The following is a 17,500-nucleotide window of genomic DNA, read 5'->3' on the forward strand; positions in this document are numbered from 1 at the left end:
TCACTCAATGTGGATTTACTGAAGGCCTACAATGCATGAAATTTAATGAAAGATTCAGATCCCACTGAAAGGATTAAACAAGCAATTATAAAGAAGTAGGGTAGGTGGTACAGCAGGAAAAGTAGAGAACACAAAAGGCACATGCCCAGTTGTACAAACCCAGAAGAACCCTGGATGCCTCTCTTCACCCACTCACAGTTTGTCACCATCACACTGACTTGTTCTTCAAATGTCATCACACCTCTACCCCCACTGCTACACTATCCCAGCTACAACCTCTCCTTCCTAGTGCATCGCAATAGCCTCTCCAGCTGGGTAAACTCACTGTACTTCGGCCCCTCTCCACTCAGTACCCACATTGTAATCAGAACAAACTTTTGAAAATGTAAATCTGATCAGGTGCATCAGCTTCCCCCTCCTCCCATACCAAATCCTTTAATGACTTTTTATTACCTTAGGAGGGCCTTGCAGGCACAGTAGGATGGCCTACTGGCCCCCATCCCCTGCAGCCTGTCCTCTCTCTGTGCTGCAGCCACACTGGTCTTCTCTCAGGCTCTGGGCATGTCATGTCCTCATCACAGTGCCCCTTTGAACATGCTGTACCCCTCACCCAGAATGTAATCATCTCTCCTTTCCTCCTTGGTAAAAACCCCTGCTCACCCTTTGTACTTAGTTCAAAAGTTATTTCCTCAAGAAAAAATTTTACTAAACTATATTAAACTATTATTAAAGTATATTAACCTTTGTCAAATGATATCCTTCTATAATAGAGTATTATAATGCTATGTACCTCTTTTTTATAGAACAGAGGTACATATAGACCATCATACGAACCCAGGGGAATAGCAAACCTATCCTGGCAAGATCAGAGCTATCAGAAACAGTGGTACTTGAACTGATGCTCGAAGAAGGAATAAAAGCCTCGTGGAAAGACACAGAAGTCAGAAACTGGTTTGTCCTTTCTCTTGTAAGGCACTTAACACACTAAGAAGAATACTGAAATTGCTTACTGTATATTTGAACTAAATGACTAAATACTATTCTCTTAAAACAAACTTAGCTAACGTACTGACTCAAAACTAGGTTAACAATATGTCCCTCACAACTGGCATTTACACAAAGAGAATATGGTATAAAATGGGTATCTCTTATTGGAATTTTAAATAAGTTTTCTTATACAAATGACATTGTTTTTCATTGTTTCCCCATTCCTTTCTAGTGTTGATAATGGAGAGTAACTATATAATAACAAAGATTTTCATTGAACTTTAATGATCTTGCCTACAAAATGGCAAAAATACTACTTAACTCACTGCATTATAAAGATTAAATTAGATAATTGGACATAAAATGTTTGGTCTATGGCAAATCACTGGACAAATATTAGTTCCTTCTACCCTTCTCTATTTCACTGTTTAAGAGGTGTTCTCTGAAAACATACCGATTGAAGTTAATGTCTGGGTAGCTAGAATACTCGGATTTCATCTTAGCATTTCGCCGTGGAAATGTGCAGAAGAAAGCATTAGCTAAAAGACTGGCAATCTGTTCCTGTGACATTGTGATGGAATGATTCATCTTCTGTTTCAGGAGCGGTATTGGCTGATAGAGGAAACAAAATATACAGACAAGAAGAGCCATAATTAGTTTAGCAATTTCAAAAGCAGAGGCACCAAATTGCATTTGCTAAATTAAGGCAGGAATAATTTCAGGCCACTCTTGAGTTCTTAAATCAGCAACACTGTTGAAGTCAAGGGCAGTTCATCAAGGATGATTGGAAAAGTGTACTTGTTTGACAAACTGCAGATTTCTAATCAATAATGATGATAGTGAAGAGAACACAAAACATTACTTATTAGTGGAAAACAAGATTGTTTTAGCAAGTAAGAAATAAATACACATTATCCATGTAATGAAAAATTAAAACAAAAGATGAAACGGGAAATTGCAACACTGAATGGAGCTATTATAGCATATGCTAAATTTTATTCTCACTCATATTAAACATTGCTGGACGGAGCAATTTTTCTATTGTAGTCCTAAATAAAATGATGCTAAGGAAAATAATTCAATAAATAAGTCTTTTCCTTCCAATTCTGAATCACACTTCACTTTGACAATTTCTTTGAGACCTAAATCTAATTTTATTAAAGCAATCAATAGGACATGTGTATACACACATATGTATAATGTGTAAGAAGATAGGTATTTCCTTTATAATCATTTTAAGTCAAGGAAGATACAGGACATTTTTCCTTCAAATTTTTTATGACTGAAACGTCTTCTAGTTGTCCCAAACCCAAATTCACTGATCTTTTCTTTTCAGTAAATTCACAGGACCTAAGTATTATGTTCAGTGGGTTTTATTCTACTTTAAATGTTTAAAATGTATGTTTTTAAAGATATGATAGTAAAGCCAAAGACCAACTGCCAGTATACATATCAGTTTTTAAGTTTTAAAATGCTCCAGCATAATATTTAAGGATGCTTTTCTTTCTACCTTTCAGTAAGACCCAGAACTAAAAATCCTGGATATGTGCATTCATCTCAAACCAGTATACTATACATAGACAACTGTCTGATCATATTTCAGCAAACACCAAAGTGAAACACAGGAAAGGCAGGCAAGACAAATCAAAAGTACAATGATGTAACAACTTTTTTCTAGCAGAAAATATACATCAATGCTAGACTAAAACTTTCCTAGAAAAAGAAAAGGTTAAATTTGCAGTTCAACTATTTCCCTTGTGAAAATACAAAGGTAAACAAACAAGGGAAACCTAAAGAAATCATTATAGTTTCCAAAAATCTCTCCTTTTAGGCCTTAGCAATTACCATTTCTAAGAAAGAAGAAACAGAGACCTCATATTGATTTCCATTTCCCACCCTATGCATTTATTTACAACTCAGAAATGCTTTTAGAAAAGGTGACAATGTATCAATGATTTAAAGCAAACTGTTACTTAGTTTTAGCTAAAAATGAGCTTTTAGGGGAGCAAGGGTGGCTCAGTTGGTTAAGAGTCCAACTCTTGATTTTGGCTCAGGTCATGATCTCACAGTTTGTGGGACTGAGCCTCATGTCTGGCTCTGCGCTGACAACACACAGCCTGCTTAAGATTCTCTGACTCCCTTTCTCTCAGCCCTTCCTCCCAGTGCATGTGTGAGCACTCTCTAAATAAATAAACATTATTTTTTTAAAAAAAAGAGCTTTTAACTACTATTTATGAAGTTATCCATAAAAATGAGTTTAAAAATTAATGGTGATATTTTAGGCTTAATGAATGATAAATGCAAACATTCTTAACCCCCAAAATAATCAACAGTATGATTTTAAATAGAATAACTGGGGCACCTGGGTAGCTCAGTCGGTTGAGCGACTGACTTCAGCTCAGGTCATGATCTCATGGTTTGTGAGTTCAAGCCCCACATTGGGCTCTGTGCTGACAGCTCAGAGTCTGGAGCCTGCTTCAGATTCTGTCTCCCTCTCTCTCTGCCCCTCCCCCACTCATGCTCTGTCTCTCTCTGCCTCAGAAATAAATAAACATTAAAAAAAAATTTTTTTTAATAAATAAATAGATAGAATAACTGATTTCTGTTTTCTTAGAGGAAAAATCCTAAAAAGTCATACTTGGGGAAAACTGAAGGATGTAAATCTTTTTTTTTTTTTTTTTTTTTTTAAGTAGGCTCCATGCCCAGTGTGGAGCCCAATAACCGGGCTTGAACTCACCACCCTGATATTAATGCCTGAGCTGAGATCAAGAGTTGGGTGCTTAGCCAACTGAGCCACCAAGGCACCCTAGAAGATGTAAATCTGATTATCAAATGCTTAGCTAGATAAAAATAAGAGTGGTTTAATATGAACCAAGATTTTTCAAAAAGTTCATGTCCAAAATGTGTTTCCTTTAATTTCCTTTTTATAAATCTAAAATTTACCTTTTAGATTCGGTCTAGAGAATGTTGATGTGATAAGTCATTAAATAACAACATATGCAGCTCAATTTGCCAAAGATATACTTTGATATCAAACTGAAATGTTAATTTTCATAGCAGAGATTTACTTTTCTTTTTTTTAAGATATTTTTTAATGTTTATGTATTTTTGAGAGAAAGAAAGCAGAGCACGAGTGGGGAGGGGCAGAAAGAGAGGGAGACACAGACTCCAAACCAGGCTCCAGGCTCTGAGCTGTCAGCAGAGCCCGATGCAGGGCTCGAACCAACGAACCGCAGGGTCATAACCTGAGCCGAAGTCAGACACTTAACCAACTCTGCCACCCAGGTGCCCAGCTCATGGTGCTTTCTAACTTTTAAAAATGAAAGAAAGAATCTGGTATTAATCAAGAGTCAGTTAAGTGTCCGACTCTTGATTTTGGCTCAAGTCATGATCTCACAGTTTGTGATTGGAGCCCTGTGTTGGATTCTGTGTTGGACCCTGCGCTCACAGCACAGAACCTATGTGGGATTCTGTGTCTCCCCCTTTCTCTGCCCCTCCCCTGCTTGCCAGCTCTCTATCTTTCTCTCAAAATAAATAAATAAACTTGAATTGTTCTAAATCCATTAGTATGTTTTGGGATAATGACCTCTTTTTAAGTTAGAGACTGTTTAAACAAAAAGAGAATAGGAAGTCTAAGTAAGCAAATATCAACAGAGTAAACTGAAGCTCAGAAATTGAATGCTGCATTTTTAATGTCCTTTTGCAGCATTCCCTTTAGCCTCTAACCCTTTCTTCAGTATAGCAAACTCCTCATACTCTTTGACACAAACTGTTCCCTATCTCTCTCTTCTCTCTCTTTGACCCTGACCATTACAGTTTAGAAGAAATTCAGTTGTGAGTCTCAAGAAAGCTACTGGGGAAAAAGTTATTTCTACTAACCTGGGTGCAAATATTTGGCAAACAGAGTGCAATTTTCACCATATCAGGCAAAATCGACTGATATAAATGTTGAGCTTCTGCTTCTTCAAGTACCTGAAAACCAATAAAATATTTTAGTGAATAACAACCAATGAACAGATGTTTATTATGAAATTAAATTACATACCTGCTTTTCACAGGATCCCATAACGTACATTATCAGTATCATCAAACTCATGTAAAAGTATACCAATATGGGCACTAAGGTGAACTCAGGTAAACTTACAAATTCATTTTCAAATATATGTAATTTACCTCAATAACCTCTGAAAACTAATTAAGTATCCCAAATATCACATCTCTCTCATATCAACATTTATAATTAAATAAAACACTTGCAAATAAAAAACAGTACATCCTGCCCTTGCATACAATTAAAAACTGCTAGACCAGTAAGGGTTCTCTCAGAAACCTCAAGAATCCATCTAGCTTCAATAGTCTATAACTTAAAAGAAATCACCATAAAAGCTATAAAAATTACTTCAGAGCACAGTATAATTTTCAAATCTAACATACTGGGTAGTAAACAATGAAGTTTCTGATGACCTTAGAGTTTTCCTTTTCTAGGCACCCTTGGGAAGTTAAAACCACAATTCCCATATCATAATGTGATGCACAACAAAGATAACATTCACAGCCCATTTTACTTTTATAATTTCCCATCTCTACAGGCTTTAGAAATTAGGTCTTTTAATCCAATTTCTCTCTAAAAAGTCAGGGCATTTCTTTAAAAGTACTAAAAATGATAATACTGTTAATTTGGAAATTAACCAATTTGGAATTAACTAACTAACCATTTGGAAATTAATTTGTTAACAGTCAAGATTAAAGTAAAACATTTCTCTACTTAAAATTACGTTTGAACTAAAGAAAGTCTCACTTATTATCTAGTCTGATTCTGTCATTATTACTGAGAAAAGAAAACTGAGGCCAAGGAGGTTACCTGACTATCCTAGATTGAGACTGTCAATTAGTAATTAAATCAAAACTAGAACCCAAGTATTCTCACCTCTACTCCACTGCTCTCCCCACCTCTCTATGTGACCATGGGATTACTGAGAATACAGACCTTCACAAACCTACAGATTTTCTTTGCTGTAAACTAGAATAAAGGAATATTCATTCGCCTATCTGCAGCTGCACAAGGTATGTGTGTAAACAGAAAAAGTAACAAGTTATTTTACTCTGGTTTTAGAGGGAATTTCTAACACTAAGAATTTTCTTTATCCAGCACTCTAAAAATCAAACTATACTTACCTCCCTCTTTAAATTGGGACGGTAGAAAAACTAATATTCAGAATGAACAGAAAGATATTTACAATTCAGGGAATTTGGGATTCAATTAATCACAGATACCTAGAAAACTAAGTGAATAACACAAGACAATTATTAATTCTGGGAAAAACAAAAAGTTGTGCTAGAAAAGCAATCATATCTTAGATATGAACAGTATTTTTACCACCCTGGTTTAAAAAACAGAATATTGATCTTAATTGAAATGAATATGATAACTATAGTGGGAAATGGGAAGTAGAAATAACGCTTATGTTAACGGTGAAGGGGGAAGTGAATGATAGCTAAATCCTAATCCTCTATAAGGGGAAGTTAACACATTTAAAAAAAAAAGAGTCTGAAGTGGTTAAATGGTTGCCTCTTCATTATAAGCCTCTTTACTATAATAAAAATAAAAACTAAATTGAAAAAATATACAGTCATAGAAGTCATTCTACTATTTTAGAGGTACACATTAAAGATACTTGCTTTCCTTTGCCTGAAAATGTAGAAAACATTAACACATTTGTTTAAAAATTCACTTTTCATACTTATAATTCATCCTTTTGCTTCTTAAAACATATTTTGAAATAATTATGGATTCATAGGAAGTTGCAAAAATAGTATAGAGACGTCCAGTGTACCCTTGACCCAGTTTTCTTTAATGGTTACATTTTATATAATATCAAAAAACAGAAATTAATACTGGTACAGTGTGTATCATTCTATGCTATTTTTTTTTTCAACGTTTATTTATTTTTGGGACAGAGAGAGACAGAGCATGGACGGGGGAGAGGCAGAGAGAGAGGGAGACACAGAATTGGAAACAGGCTCCAGGCTCTGAGCCATCAGCCCAGAGCCCGACGCGGGGCTCGAACTCCCGGACCGCAAGATCGTGACCTGGCTGAAGTCGGACACTTAACCGACTGCGCCACCCAGGCGCTCCCATTCTATGCTATTTTTTATCACATGTACATTTGTGTAACCAACAGCAAAATCAAGATACAAACCTTGTTCTCTATAATCTTTCTCTCCTGCTACCCATTTAGTCACCCCCCTCCTTCCTCCAACCATTCCTAAGCCCTACCAACCACTAACCTGTTTTCCATCTCTACAATTTTGTCATGTTATATAAATGGAATCAAACAGTACATGTCATTTTAAGACTGAATTTTTGGGGATGCCTGGGTGGCTCAGTTGGTTAAGTGTCCGACTTCAGCCCAGGTCATGATCTCACGGTTTGTGAGTTCAAGCCCCACGTTGGGCTCTGTGCTGACAGCTCAGAGCCTGGAGCCTGCTTTGGATTCTGTGTCTCACTCTCTCTCTGCCTCTCCCCTGCTCATGCTCTGTTTCTGTCCCAAAAATAAATAAAACAGTAAAAAAATTTTTTTTAAAAAGACTCAATTTTTCATCCAGCATAATGCCCTTAAAATCAACTTAAGTTGAGGGGCGCCTGGGTGGCTCAGTCGGTTGAGCGTCCGACTTCGCTCAGGTCACGATCTCATGGTCCATGAGTTCGAGCCCCACATCAGGCTCTGTGCCGACGGCTCAGAGCCTGGAGCCTGCTTCAGATTCTGTGTCTCCCTCTCTCTCTGGTCCTCCCCCCATTCATGCTCTGTCTCTCTCTGTCTCAAAAATAAATAAATGTTAAAAAAAAAAAATTAAAAAAAAAATCAACTGAAGTTGATACAAGTATCAATGGTTAATCCCTCCTTATTGCTAAGTAGTATTCCATGGTATGAATATACTACAATTTGTTTAACCATTACTCACTGAGGGACATTTTGTTTGTTTACACTTTTGGGCGGTCACAAGTAAAGCTGCCTTTTACTTTCAACTTGCCTATATCATTATGTCTGAAATGATTTCTTATAAACAACATACAGTGCATCTTTTTTATTCACTTGGTAAATCTCTTTTTTTTGTTTAACGTTTATTTATTCTGAGAGAGAGAGTATAAGCAGGAGAGGGACAGAGAGAGAGGAACAGAGAGAATCTCAAGCAGGCTCTGCCCTGTCAGCAGAGCCTGACATGGGGCTGAATCCCATGAACCACGAGGTTATGACCTAAGCCAAAATCAAGAGTTGGATGTTTAACCAAATGCTCCCACTGTGTAAATCTCTTTGAATTGGTAGATTTAGACCACTTAATTTACATTTAATTTAGGGAATATTCATTTCATTTTTTATTTTCTATTTATCTGTTTTTTCTTCCTTCCTATGGGCTACTTAAACATGTTTTAGAATTCCATTTTTATTTATCTAAAATGTTTCTGAGTACATCTGTTGGAATAGATTTTTTCTTTATTGGCTGTTCTAGGCATTACATTATATATAACTTATGACAGTTTACTGGTGTCAACATCTTACCAATTCCAGTATAGAAATTTTACCTTAGTTCCAGTCCCTTTATCCTGCCCCATTTATAATTTTCAAATTTCCCTACATAGAAAGAACCACAGTAGACCATACTATTTTTGAAAAACAGTTAAAGACAAAATGTCAAACACAATTTAAAATACTCAAGAAAAGTCTATTATATTGACTACATGTTTACTCTTTCTGTTGTTCTTCTGTCCTGATGTTCCAAAATTCCATCTTGTATCATTTCCTTTCTGTTTCAAGAAATTCCTTTAGACATTCTTTTAGGATAGGTCTACTAATGACAAAGTCTCTCCTCTTCCTTCATCTAAACATCATGGTTTCCCCCTTTATTCCTGAAGAATATTTTCATTGGATATAGAATTGTGGGTTGACAATTCTTTCCTTTTAGTCCTTTGAAAATATTTTATCATTTCCTTCTAGTCTCCATGTTTCCTGATGAGAAATCCACTATCATTCAAATTGTTTTTCTCCTATAGGCAATGTGTCATTTCTCTCCTAAAGCTTTCAAAATGTTTTCTTTGCCTTTTCAGAAGTCTGACTTTTAGGAAGTCTTGGCATGGAACCCCTGTTTGGGGTTCACTTGTCTTCTTCACACTGCAGGTTTATGTCTTTTGTAAAATTTGAGAAATTTTCAGCTATTATTTCTAGTTTTAAGCTACTAATTCTTCTATTTTTTCAGCCTTGTCCTCTTTCTCCTCTCCTTGTGGTACTAAAACGACATGAACATCAGATCTTTTGTCATAGTCCCAAAGGTCCTTAAACTGTTTTTTTTTTAACATGAAATTTAATGTCAAATTGGTTTCCATACAACACCAGTGCTTATCCCAACAGGTGCCCTCCTCAATACCCATCACCCACCCTCCCCTCCCTCCCACCCCCAATCAACCTTCAGTTTGTTCTCAGTTTTGAAGAGTCTCTTATGTTCTGGCTCCCTCCCTCTCTAACCTTTTTCTTTTTTTCCCCTTCCCCTCCCCCATGGTCTTCTGTTAAGTTTCTCAGGATCCACATAAGAGTGAAAACATACAGTATCTGTCTTTCTCTGTATGGCTTATTTCACTTAGCATAACACTCTCCAGTCCCATCCACATTGCTACAAAAGGCCATATTTCATTCTTTCTCATTGCCAAGTAGTATTCCATTGTATATATAAACCACAACTTCTTTATCCATTCATCAGTTGATGGACATTTAGGCTCTTTCCATAATTTGGCTATTGTTGAAAGCGCTGCTATAAACATTGGGGTACAAGTGCCCCTATGCATCAGCACTCCTGTATCCCTTGGGTAAATTCCCAGCAGTGCTATTGCTGGGTCATAGGGTAGTTCTATTTTTAATTTTTTGAGGAACCTCCACACTGTTTTTCAGACTGCACCAGTTTGCATTCCCACCAACAGTGCAAGAGGGTTCCCGATTCTCCATATCCTCTCTAGCATCTATAGTCTCCTGATTTGTTCATTTTAGCCACTCTGACTGGCGTGAGGTAGTATCTCAGTGTGGTTTTGATTTGTAGTTCCCTGATGAGGAGCAACATTAAGCATCTTTTCCTGTGCCTGTTGGCCATCTGGATGTCTTCCTCAGAGAAGTGTCTCTTCATGTCTTCTGCCCATTTCTTCACTGGATTATTTGTTTTTCGGGTGTGGAGTTTGGTGAGTTCTTTATAGATTTTGGATACTAGCTCACCAAAGGTCCTAAAACTGTTTTTTATCCAGTCTATTCCCTTTCTGTTGTTCCAAATGAATAATTCTGTTGTTCTTTTTCAAGTTCACCATTTGTTTCTTCTGTCATCCCATTTCTTCATTGAGCTCATCCACTGCATTTTTTAAATTTCTGTTATTCTATTTTTCAGTTCTAAAATTTCCATTTGGTTTTTCTTTATAGCTACTATTTCTTTGCTAGAACTATTTTTTCATTGTTTCAAGCAGGTCTATAATTGCCCATTGAAGCCTTCTGTGATGGCTGCTTTAAAATCTTGTCAGATAATCCTAGAAGCGCCTGGGTAGCCCAGTCAGTTAAGTGTCCAATTAAGGCTCAGGTCATAATCTTGTAGTTCATGGGTTCGAGCCCTGCATTGAGCTCTGTGCTGACAGCCCTGAGCCTGAGCCAACTTCGGATTCTCTCTCTCTGCCCCTCCCCCACTCATTTTCTGTCGCTCTCAAAAATAAACATTTATAAATAAATAAATACATACATAAATAAAATCTCATCAGATACTTCCAATATCTCTTTTATATTAAGGTAGGTATCTATTGATTGTCTTTTCTCATTTCAACTCAGATTTTCCTCATTCTTGGTAAGGAGCCATTTTGGTTGAAATCTGGATACTGTGGGTATTATGTTATGAGATTCTAGATCTTATTTAAATCTTATTTTAGCAGGTCTTCTGTAACAGGGGAAGGCAAGAGCTGCCTTATTACTGCCAGTTCAGAGAAGAAAGTCCGGTTTTTTACTTGGTAAAGAGTGGGGGAGGCATCCTGTACTACTCAGTTGGGGGTAAGAGTTAGACCTCCCCACCAGGCCTCTACTGTATCTTTTCTAGGGCCCCACAGACCCTTGTTGGTCAGTCTTCTCTCCACCTTTCAGAGTCTTCTCATATTTATAAATAATTTTTTTAATGTTTTTATTTTTGATTGAGGGAGAGAGAGAGAGAGAGAAAGAGAGAGTGAGGGAGAGCAAGCACGAGCAAGGGAGGGGCAGAGAGAGAGGGGGAGACAGAATCCAAAGCAGGTTCCAGTCTCTGAGTTGTCAGCACAGAGCCCGACGTGGGGCTCGAACTCCTGAACCACAAGATCATGACCTGAGCCCAAGTCAGACGCCCAACTGACTGAGCCACCCAGGCACCCTGGAGTCTTCTTATGTTTATATAGTGTCCAGGGTTTTTAGCTATATTAAGCAGGAGAGATGGGGAGAAATGTCTACCCAAACATTTTTAACCTCAAGACATTTAACCTTATGTGTCTAAATGGGCTGACAGCTGCTTCTCCTTTGGGCACCTGTCCTTGTCTTTTAAAATTAAAATTGACATATGAGTAGTTGCTGCCATGCTTTGCTGACTGTCACAAGCTTTAAAATATCACTTATTTATCTGATAAAGCATTTTTGTACTGGACTTCTTCACAACTGTCAACACTTCAGAGCTATGTCTAAAGCTGCTTTGGAAACAAAAACAAGAACATAAAAAACGTCATTTGAGAACATAACCAACCCAACTACTGCTTGAGACAGAATGCATAATTTAAAAAGCTACCTTGATCTCAAGCCCTCTCACATATTATTATTTTTATGTGAATGTTACAGTTTACAAATTATTATTTATTATTAATCTGTACATTGCAAACCAAGATACAAGGGGTGAAAAGGTTTTTAAAATGTAAATAATTTCGGGGCACCTGGGTGGCTCAGTCGATTAAGCATCTGACTTCGGCTCAGGTCATGATCTCACAGTTTGTGGGTTCGAGCCCTGTGTCAGGCTCTGTGCTGACAGCTCAGAGCCTGGAGCCTGCTTTGGATTCTGGGTCTCCCTCTCTCTCTGTCCTCCTCCCCTCCTTGCATTCTCTCTCTCAAAAATAAATGAACGTTAAAAAAATTTTTTAATTAAAAAATTAAAATGCAGGGGCGCCTGGGTGGCTCAGTCGGTTAAGCGTCCGACTTCGGCTCAGGTCATGATCTCACGGTCTGTGAGTTCGAGCCCCGTGTCAGGCTCTGTGCTGACAGCTCAGAGCCTGGAGCCTGTTTCAGATTCTGTGTCTCCCTCTCTCTCTGCCCCTCCCCTGTTCACGCTCTGTCTCTCTCTGTCTCAAAAATAAATAAACGTTAAAAAAACAAATTTAAAAAAAAAATTAAAATGCAAATAACTTCTTCACTTGCAGAGTAACAAGAACCTTAAACAATAAATAAGTTATAATACATCATATATTATGTTTATTTATAATAATGGTGATGATGATTATAAGGAAAATAAACATTAAATAGTAAAAAGGAGAGCTTCATTAAATTTTCCCAAAAGTAAAGCTCTGCCCTCTACTGGAAAGTCTGCATAGATAATTATATGTAGCAAGTGTTTCTGCATATGAATGTGTGTGTGTGTACTGTGTTTTTTCTAGTCCCACAAATCCATTATGCATGTCTCAATTCAAAATTGACACAATGAGTTCCAAAATTATAATACTATTTAGTTCATTGCTTCTTTTTAAACTTTAAACCTGCTTGTTAATTCAACTGGCCAATAAACAAAAATCTTGAGTATTTATTATGTGCCACTGTGCCAGGAATGAAGACAAAGCTCTATGCTCTCTCTGTGACCCCCTCAATAGGTCAGCCTTAACCCTGAAGGGCAGTCATCATAGTGACTGTGGAAAGGCTAGTCCTTTAGCAGATAGAAACATGGACAAACTACTAAAATAAAGTAACTGATTTGCCAAATGCCAGAACATTATGAATGATTTAAATATCTAGAAGAATGCAAATAAGAGATGTTTACTTATTTCTTCTTTCATAGAATACTTGACCAACTAAAACCAAATCTGTGAAATGTGCTCTAACACTACAGACATATTCATATGTGCCTAAGTACAGTATCTAGCACACAGAAAGTATTAAATAAATAATGACTACTGAACTTTGAGAGAATAAGTGAAATCTGTAGCTGATAAAATCAGGAAACTACCATCATTTTACTAAAGGAGGAAGTTTCCATAGATATACTTCTTCAAACAGTTCATAGCAAACAACTTTTAAAAAGTGTCCAGTCACAAATCAGTGAACATAATAAACACCTTAAGCCATTCCATTTTATCTACTGGTCTAAACCTAGTTAGATCCCAGTAAAATTCTGAAATCACTAATAATCTACTTTAATGAAAACGTTCAAAAAAATTTTATATGTAAGGTCTAAACTACATATAAATAATTTTATTTAATTATTAAATTAAATTTTAAATTTTATTAAATAATTTTTCAAAATAAAAAGTATATCACACCCCAAAATCTGAAGAGGAAAAAACTCATAATCCTATGACCCTGAAATTAAAATAACTGCTCAACTTTGTTAGTTTTTAACTAAATGGTATACTATATTATTCTGTGGCTTGTTTTTTGCCATAAGAGAAAGCCATAGAAGTCCTTCCATGTAATAGAATGATAAATGCTACACAGTATTCCATAGTATAGATGTATAATTCTCTATCGATAGTAACTATTTTTCCCAACATTAAATGAAAATTTTAAAAATACAGCAAAGGGGCGCCTAGGTGGCTCAGTTGGTTGAGAGCCCAACTCTTGGTTTCAGCTTAGGTCATGATCCCAGGGTCATGAGATCGAGCCCCGTGTCCAGCTTGGCACTGAGCATGGAGCGTGCTTTAGATCTGTATTCTCTCTCCATCTTCCCCTCTCCCCTTTACCCCCTGCTCCCACTTACTCTCTCTAAAAAACAAAACCAAACAGCAAAGTTAAAATAACTATACACTGAATACTCATACACTCAGTAGTTTCTATGATTACATTTTTCTATATTTACTTTTGTCATATATCTACCCATCCATCAATCCATCTTTAAATGCATTTTGAAGTAACTGGGGACATCAGTACTTTCATCACTTCAGCCTGCATGTCACTAAGCAGTATAGTTTAAAATTTAATATTTAGTTTAATATTTATTTACAGTTTTTTCCTTTGAGGTAAAATTTACATACAGTGAAATAAGCTAACCTTAAGCAGTATACTTAAGTGGCGTGTTACCATTCAACAAATTTTTACAAGGGTATACACCTGCATAACCCAGATCCCTACCAAGATATAGGACATTATCAAAACCCTAAAAGTCCTCTCATGCCCCTTCCCAGGAAACTCCTATCCCCACACCTGAGGGACTACCATTGTTCTAAATTTGTTCTATTATAGATTAGTTCTGCCTCTTGTAAAACTTCATATGTTGGAAACAAAGGACCTGTTCTGTTTTATGGAAGGCTTTTTCCCCCTCAACACAATATTTTATCAGTGATTTTGTTCCCTTTTATTATTTTATTCCACTGTATGAATACACCACAATTTGTTTATTCATTCTCTTGCTGATAGACAACTGAGCTGTTTCCTGGTTTTGGCCAATAGGGAAAGATGCTATAACTTTCTTGTATAAACACAAGACTTTTTGTGTACATACTTTCATTTCTCTTGGGTATAGAAAGCAGCAGAATTAATGGGTCATAGGGTAGGTAAATGTTTAGTTTTCTTTGTTAAGATTTTTTAAATGCTTTTTATTTATTTTGAGAGCGCAAGCACACATGAGCGTGTGCAAGTGGGGGAGGGGCAGAGAGAGGGAAGGAGAGAGAATCCCAAGCAGGCTCTGAGCCTTGTCTCAATCCCACAAACCGTGAGATCACGACCCCAGCTGAAATCAAGAATTGCTTGTATAACTGACTGAACCACGAATGAGCCACCCAGGAGCCTCTAAAGGTTTGTTTTCTAAAGAACTGCTACATGTTTCCCACAATATAAGATAGTAGTATCACTGTACACTCCCAACATCAAACTATGCGAATTCCACTTGCTCCACATCTCTACTTACAGTTGGATCATTTTAGTTTCAGCCTTTCTAGTGCTTATGTATTAGTATTTAGAATACATAAATACAATTCATTTATTTGTTAGGTAAACTTGTTGCAGATATTTTGCCCTGTTTTTAGTTTGTCTGTTCATTTTCTTAATGCCTTTAGGTGACAAATATTCATTAATTTTTTTATGGCTAATGCTGAGTCCTATGAAATCTCTGCCTAAGTGACAAAGATGCTTTCTTCTAGAAGCTTTATGGTTTTAGCTTTTGTATTTAGAATTATTTTCCATACATGCTGTGTAGGGGAAAGTATATGTATATCCCCCATGCATATATCCAGTTTTTCCTGCACCATTTGATTTGTTAAAAAGAGGTTTCTTGGGGCGCCTGGGTGGCGCAGTCGGTTAAGTGTCCGACTTCAGTCAGGTCACGATCTTGCAGTCCGTGAGTTCGAGCCCCGCGTCAGGCTCTGGGCTGATGGCTCAGAGCCTGGAGCCTGTTTCCGATTCTGTGTCTCCCTCTCTCTCTGCCCCTCCCCCGTTCATGCTCTATCTCTCTCTGTCCCAAAAATAAATAAACGTTGAAAAAAAAATTTAAAAAAAAAAGAGGTTTCTTTTCTCCCATTCGATTGCTTTGGCACCTCTGTTGAAAATCAAATGATTATATGACCATGGGTTTTCTTGGCTGTCCACTGAGCCATTTGCTTCTTTGTTACATTTTGTTTTTATTTAAGTTTAATTAACATACGATGTTATATTAGTTTCAGGTATATAATATAACGATTCAACAATTCTATATTACTCAGTGCTTATCACAATTTGATTCTCATGCCACTGTCACACTGTATTAGTTTCCTTAGGCTGCTAAAGCTAAGTGCACAAACTGTGTGGCTTAAAACAACAAAAATTTATTCTTTCACAGTTTTGGAGGCTAGAAGTCTGAAATCAAGGTGCTGGCAGGGTCATTCGCCCTCTGAAAGCTCTAGGGAAGAATCCTTCCTTGCCTCTTCCTAGTTTTGGTAGCTACCAGCAATCCTTGGGGTTCCTTGCCTTTTAGAAGCTTTCAAGAAATCGTAGCTACGATTATGATGATACATATCTTACCCTCTTACTTGTTTAACATTCCACTACACTTAAATGACTAAATATGCGACAAGACTTGGTTCATGTTTCCCTGTGAAGCCTTCCCTGATTTTCCTAATTGCTCCTTCTTCTGTGACTCTATAGTCACACACACATACCTGTATTATAGCACTTATCATAGCTTATTATAATTATTTACATGGTTTTTCCCTCTCCTCTCATCTGTGAAACACTGCAAAGGCAGGGAATGTATTTCATACAGCTTGTATTCCAGTACCAGGCACAGTATTTAGTACTCATTATTTGCTGAATAAAGAGTTAATGAAAAGAAAAACATCACATTTTATGTTGAAAGTATCGCTGAAAAATAGAAAGCACAAAAACTCTAAAGAAACTATAGCTCAAAGAAGGTAAAGCAATTTCCCACACTCACACTTAGTGGCATAAATCAGGACTAGATGCCAGGGCTTTGTCTACCAGGTTTTAGAGTACAGAGCACTGGCCAAGAAACTGGTAGACTATAGAGGTGCAGATCTGCACTTACTCTCTGTGTTAACAAAAAATTTCTCAATTCTTTATTTCCTCATCCATAATAAGGATCATTCTAACTCTGTTTAACTTAGAGTTATGAAGGCTCAGATGTAACAGTGTTTTATGAATTCTAAAGCCCCACACACAAATGCAAAGTAACAGTAATAATCATAATCTAATGGGCCAGTAAATCACTACCTTACTGGAGCCTCCCTCTTTCTTCATCACCCCCACATCAATTAACTGCCAAGTCCTACTGACTGATCCAGCAGGAACTTACATATTCATTACCTCTTCTTAATCGCTACTACTAAGCTATCCTGACTCAGCCCCTCATCCAATCTCCCCAAGAGTGCTATAACAATCTAACTGCTGCCCTGCTGCTGGCCCACCTTCAGTTTCTGCCCAAGTACACCCCAGGTGTGTCCCTGCTCCACTTGAAAGCTTTCAATGCTTTTCAATGCCTTTACAATACAGTGCAAACTCTTTGAACTAATAACCAACTATTTGGCCCTAGAATGTTCATCTAGTCTTGTTTAGCACATGCACACACCACCTTCTGGGCATTTTACATACCAGGCAGCTCAGCAATTTACTCACCACTAGCACCTACCTGTGCTGCCACAGATACAATTTGTGCTACACCTGTATCTTTCTTACTCAAAAAATTTTTTAAATGTTTGTTTATTTTTGAGAGAAAGAGTAGGAGCAGGGGAGAGGCAGAGAGAGGGAGACACAGAATCCGAAGCAGGCTCCAGGCTCTGAGCGGTCAACCACAGAAC

The 17,500-nt window shown here is 37.1% G+C and overlaps 1 protein-coding gene across 7 annotated transcripts in view; it reads right to left on the minus strand.

Annotated features, from left to right (window-relative positions):
• Nucleotides 1-17,500, minus strand: part of PARG (poly(ADP-ribose) glycohydrolase) — a 134,575-nt gene that overhangs the window by 71,856 nt on the left and 45,219 nt on the right. For all 7 annotated transcript variants that reach the window (XM_086680265.1, XM_086680264.1, XM_086680263.1 and 4 more), the window contains 2 exons: nucleotides 4,867-4,959; nucleotides 1,442-1,599 (listed from right to left, as the gene is read on the minus strand). In XM_086680265.1, the coding sequence (XP_086536391.1) occupies nucleotides 1,442-1,599; nucleotides 4,867-4,959 (251 nt within the window). The remainder of the gene's footprint in view (nucleotides 1-1,441; nucleotides 1,600-4,866; nucleotides 4,960-17,500) is intronic.

The sequence above is a fragment of the Puma concolor genome, chromosome D2 (genome assembly GCF_028749965.1).
Source record: "Puma concolor isolate L17-30 chromosome D2, mPumCon1.1.hap2, whole genome shotgun sequence".
NCBI classification, from domain to species: Eukaryota; Metazoa; Chordata; class Mammalia; order Carnivora; family Felidae; genus Puma; species Puma concolor.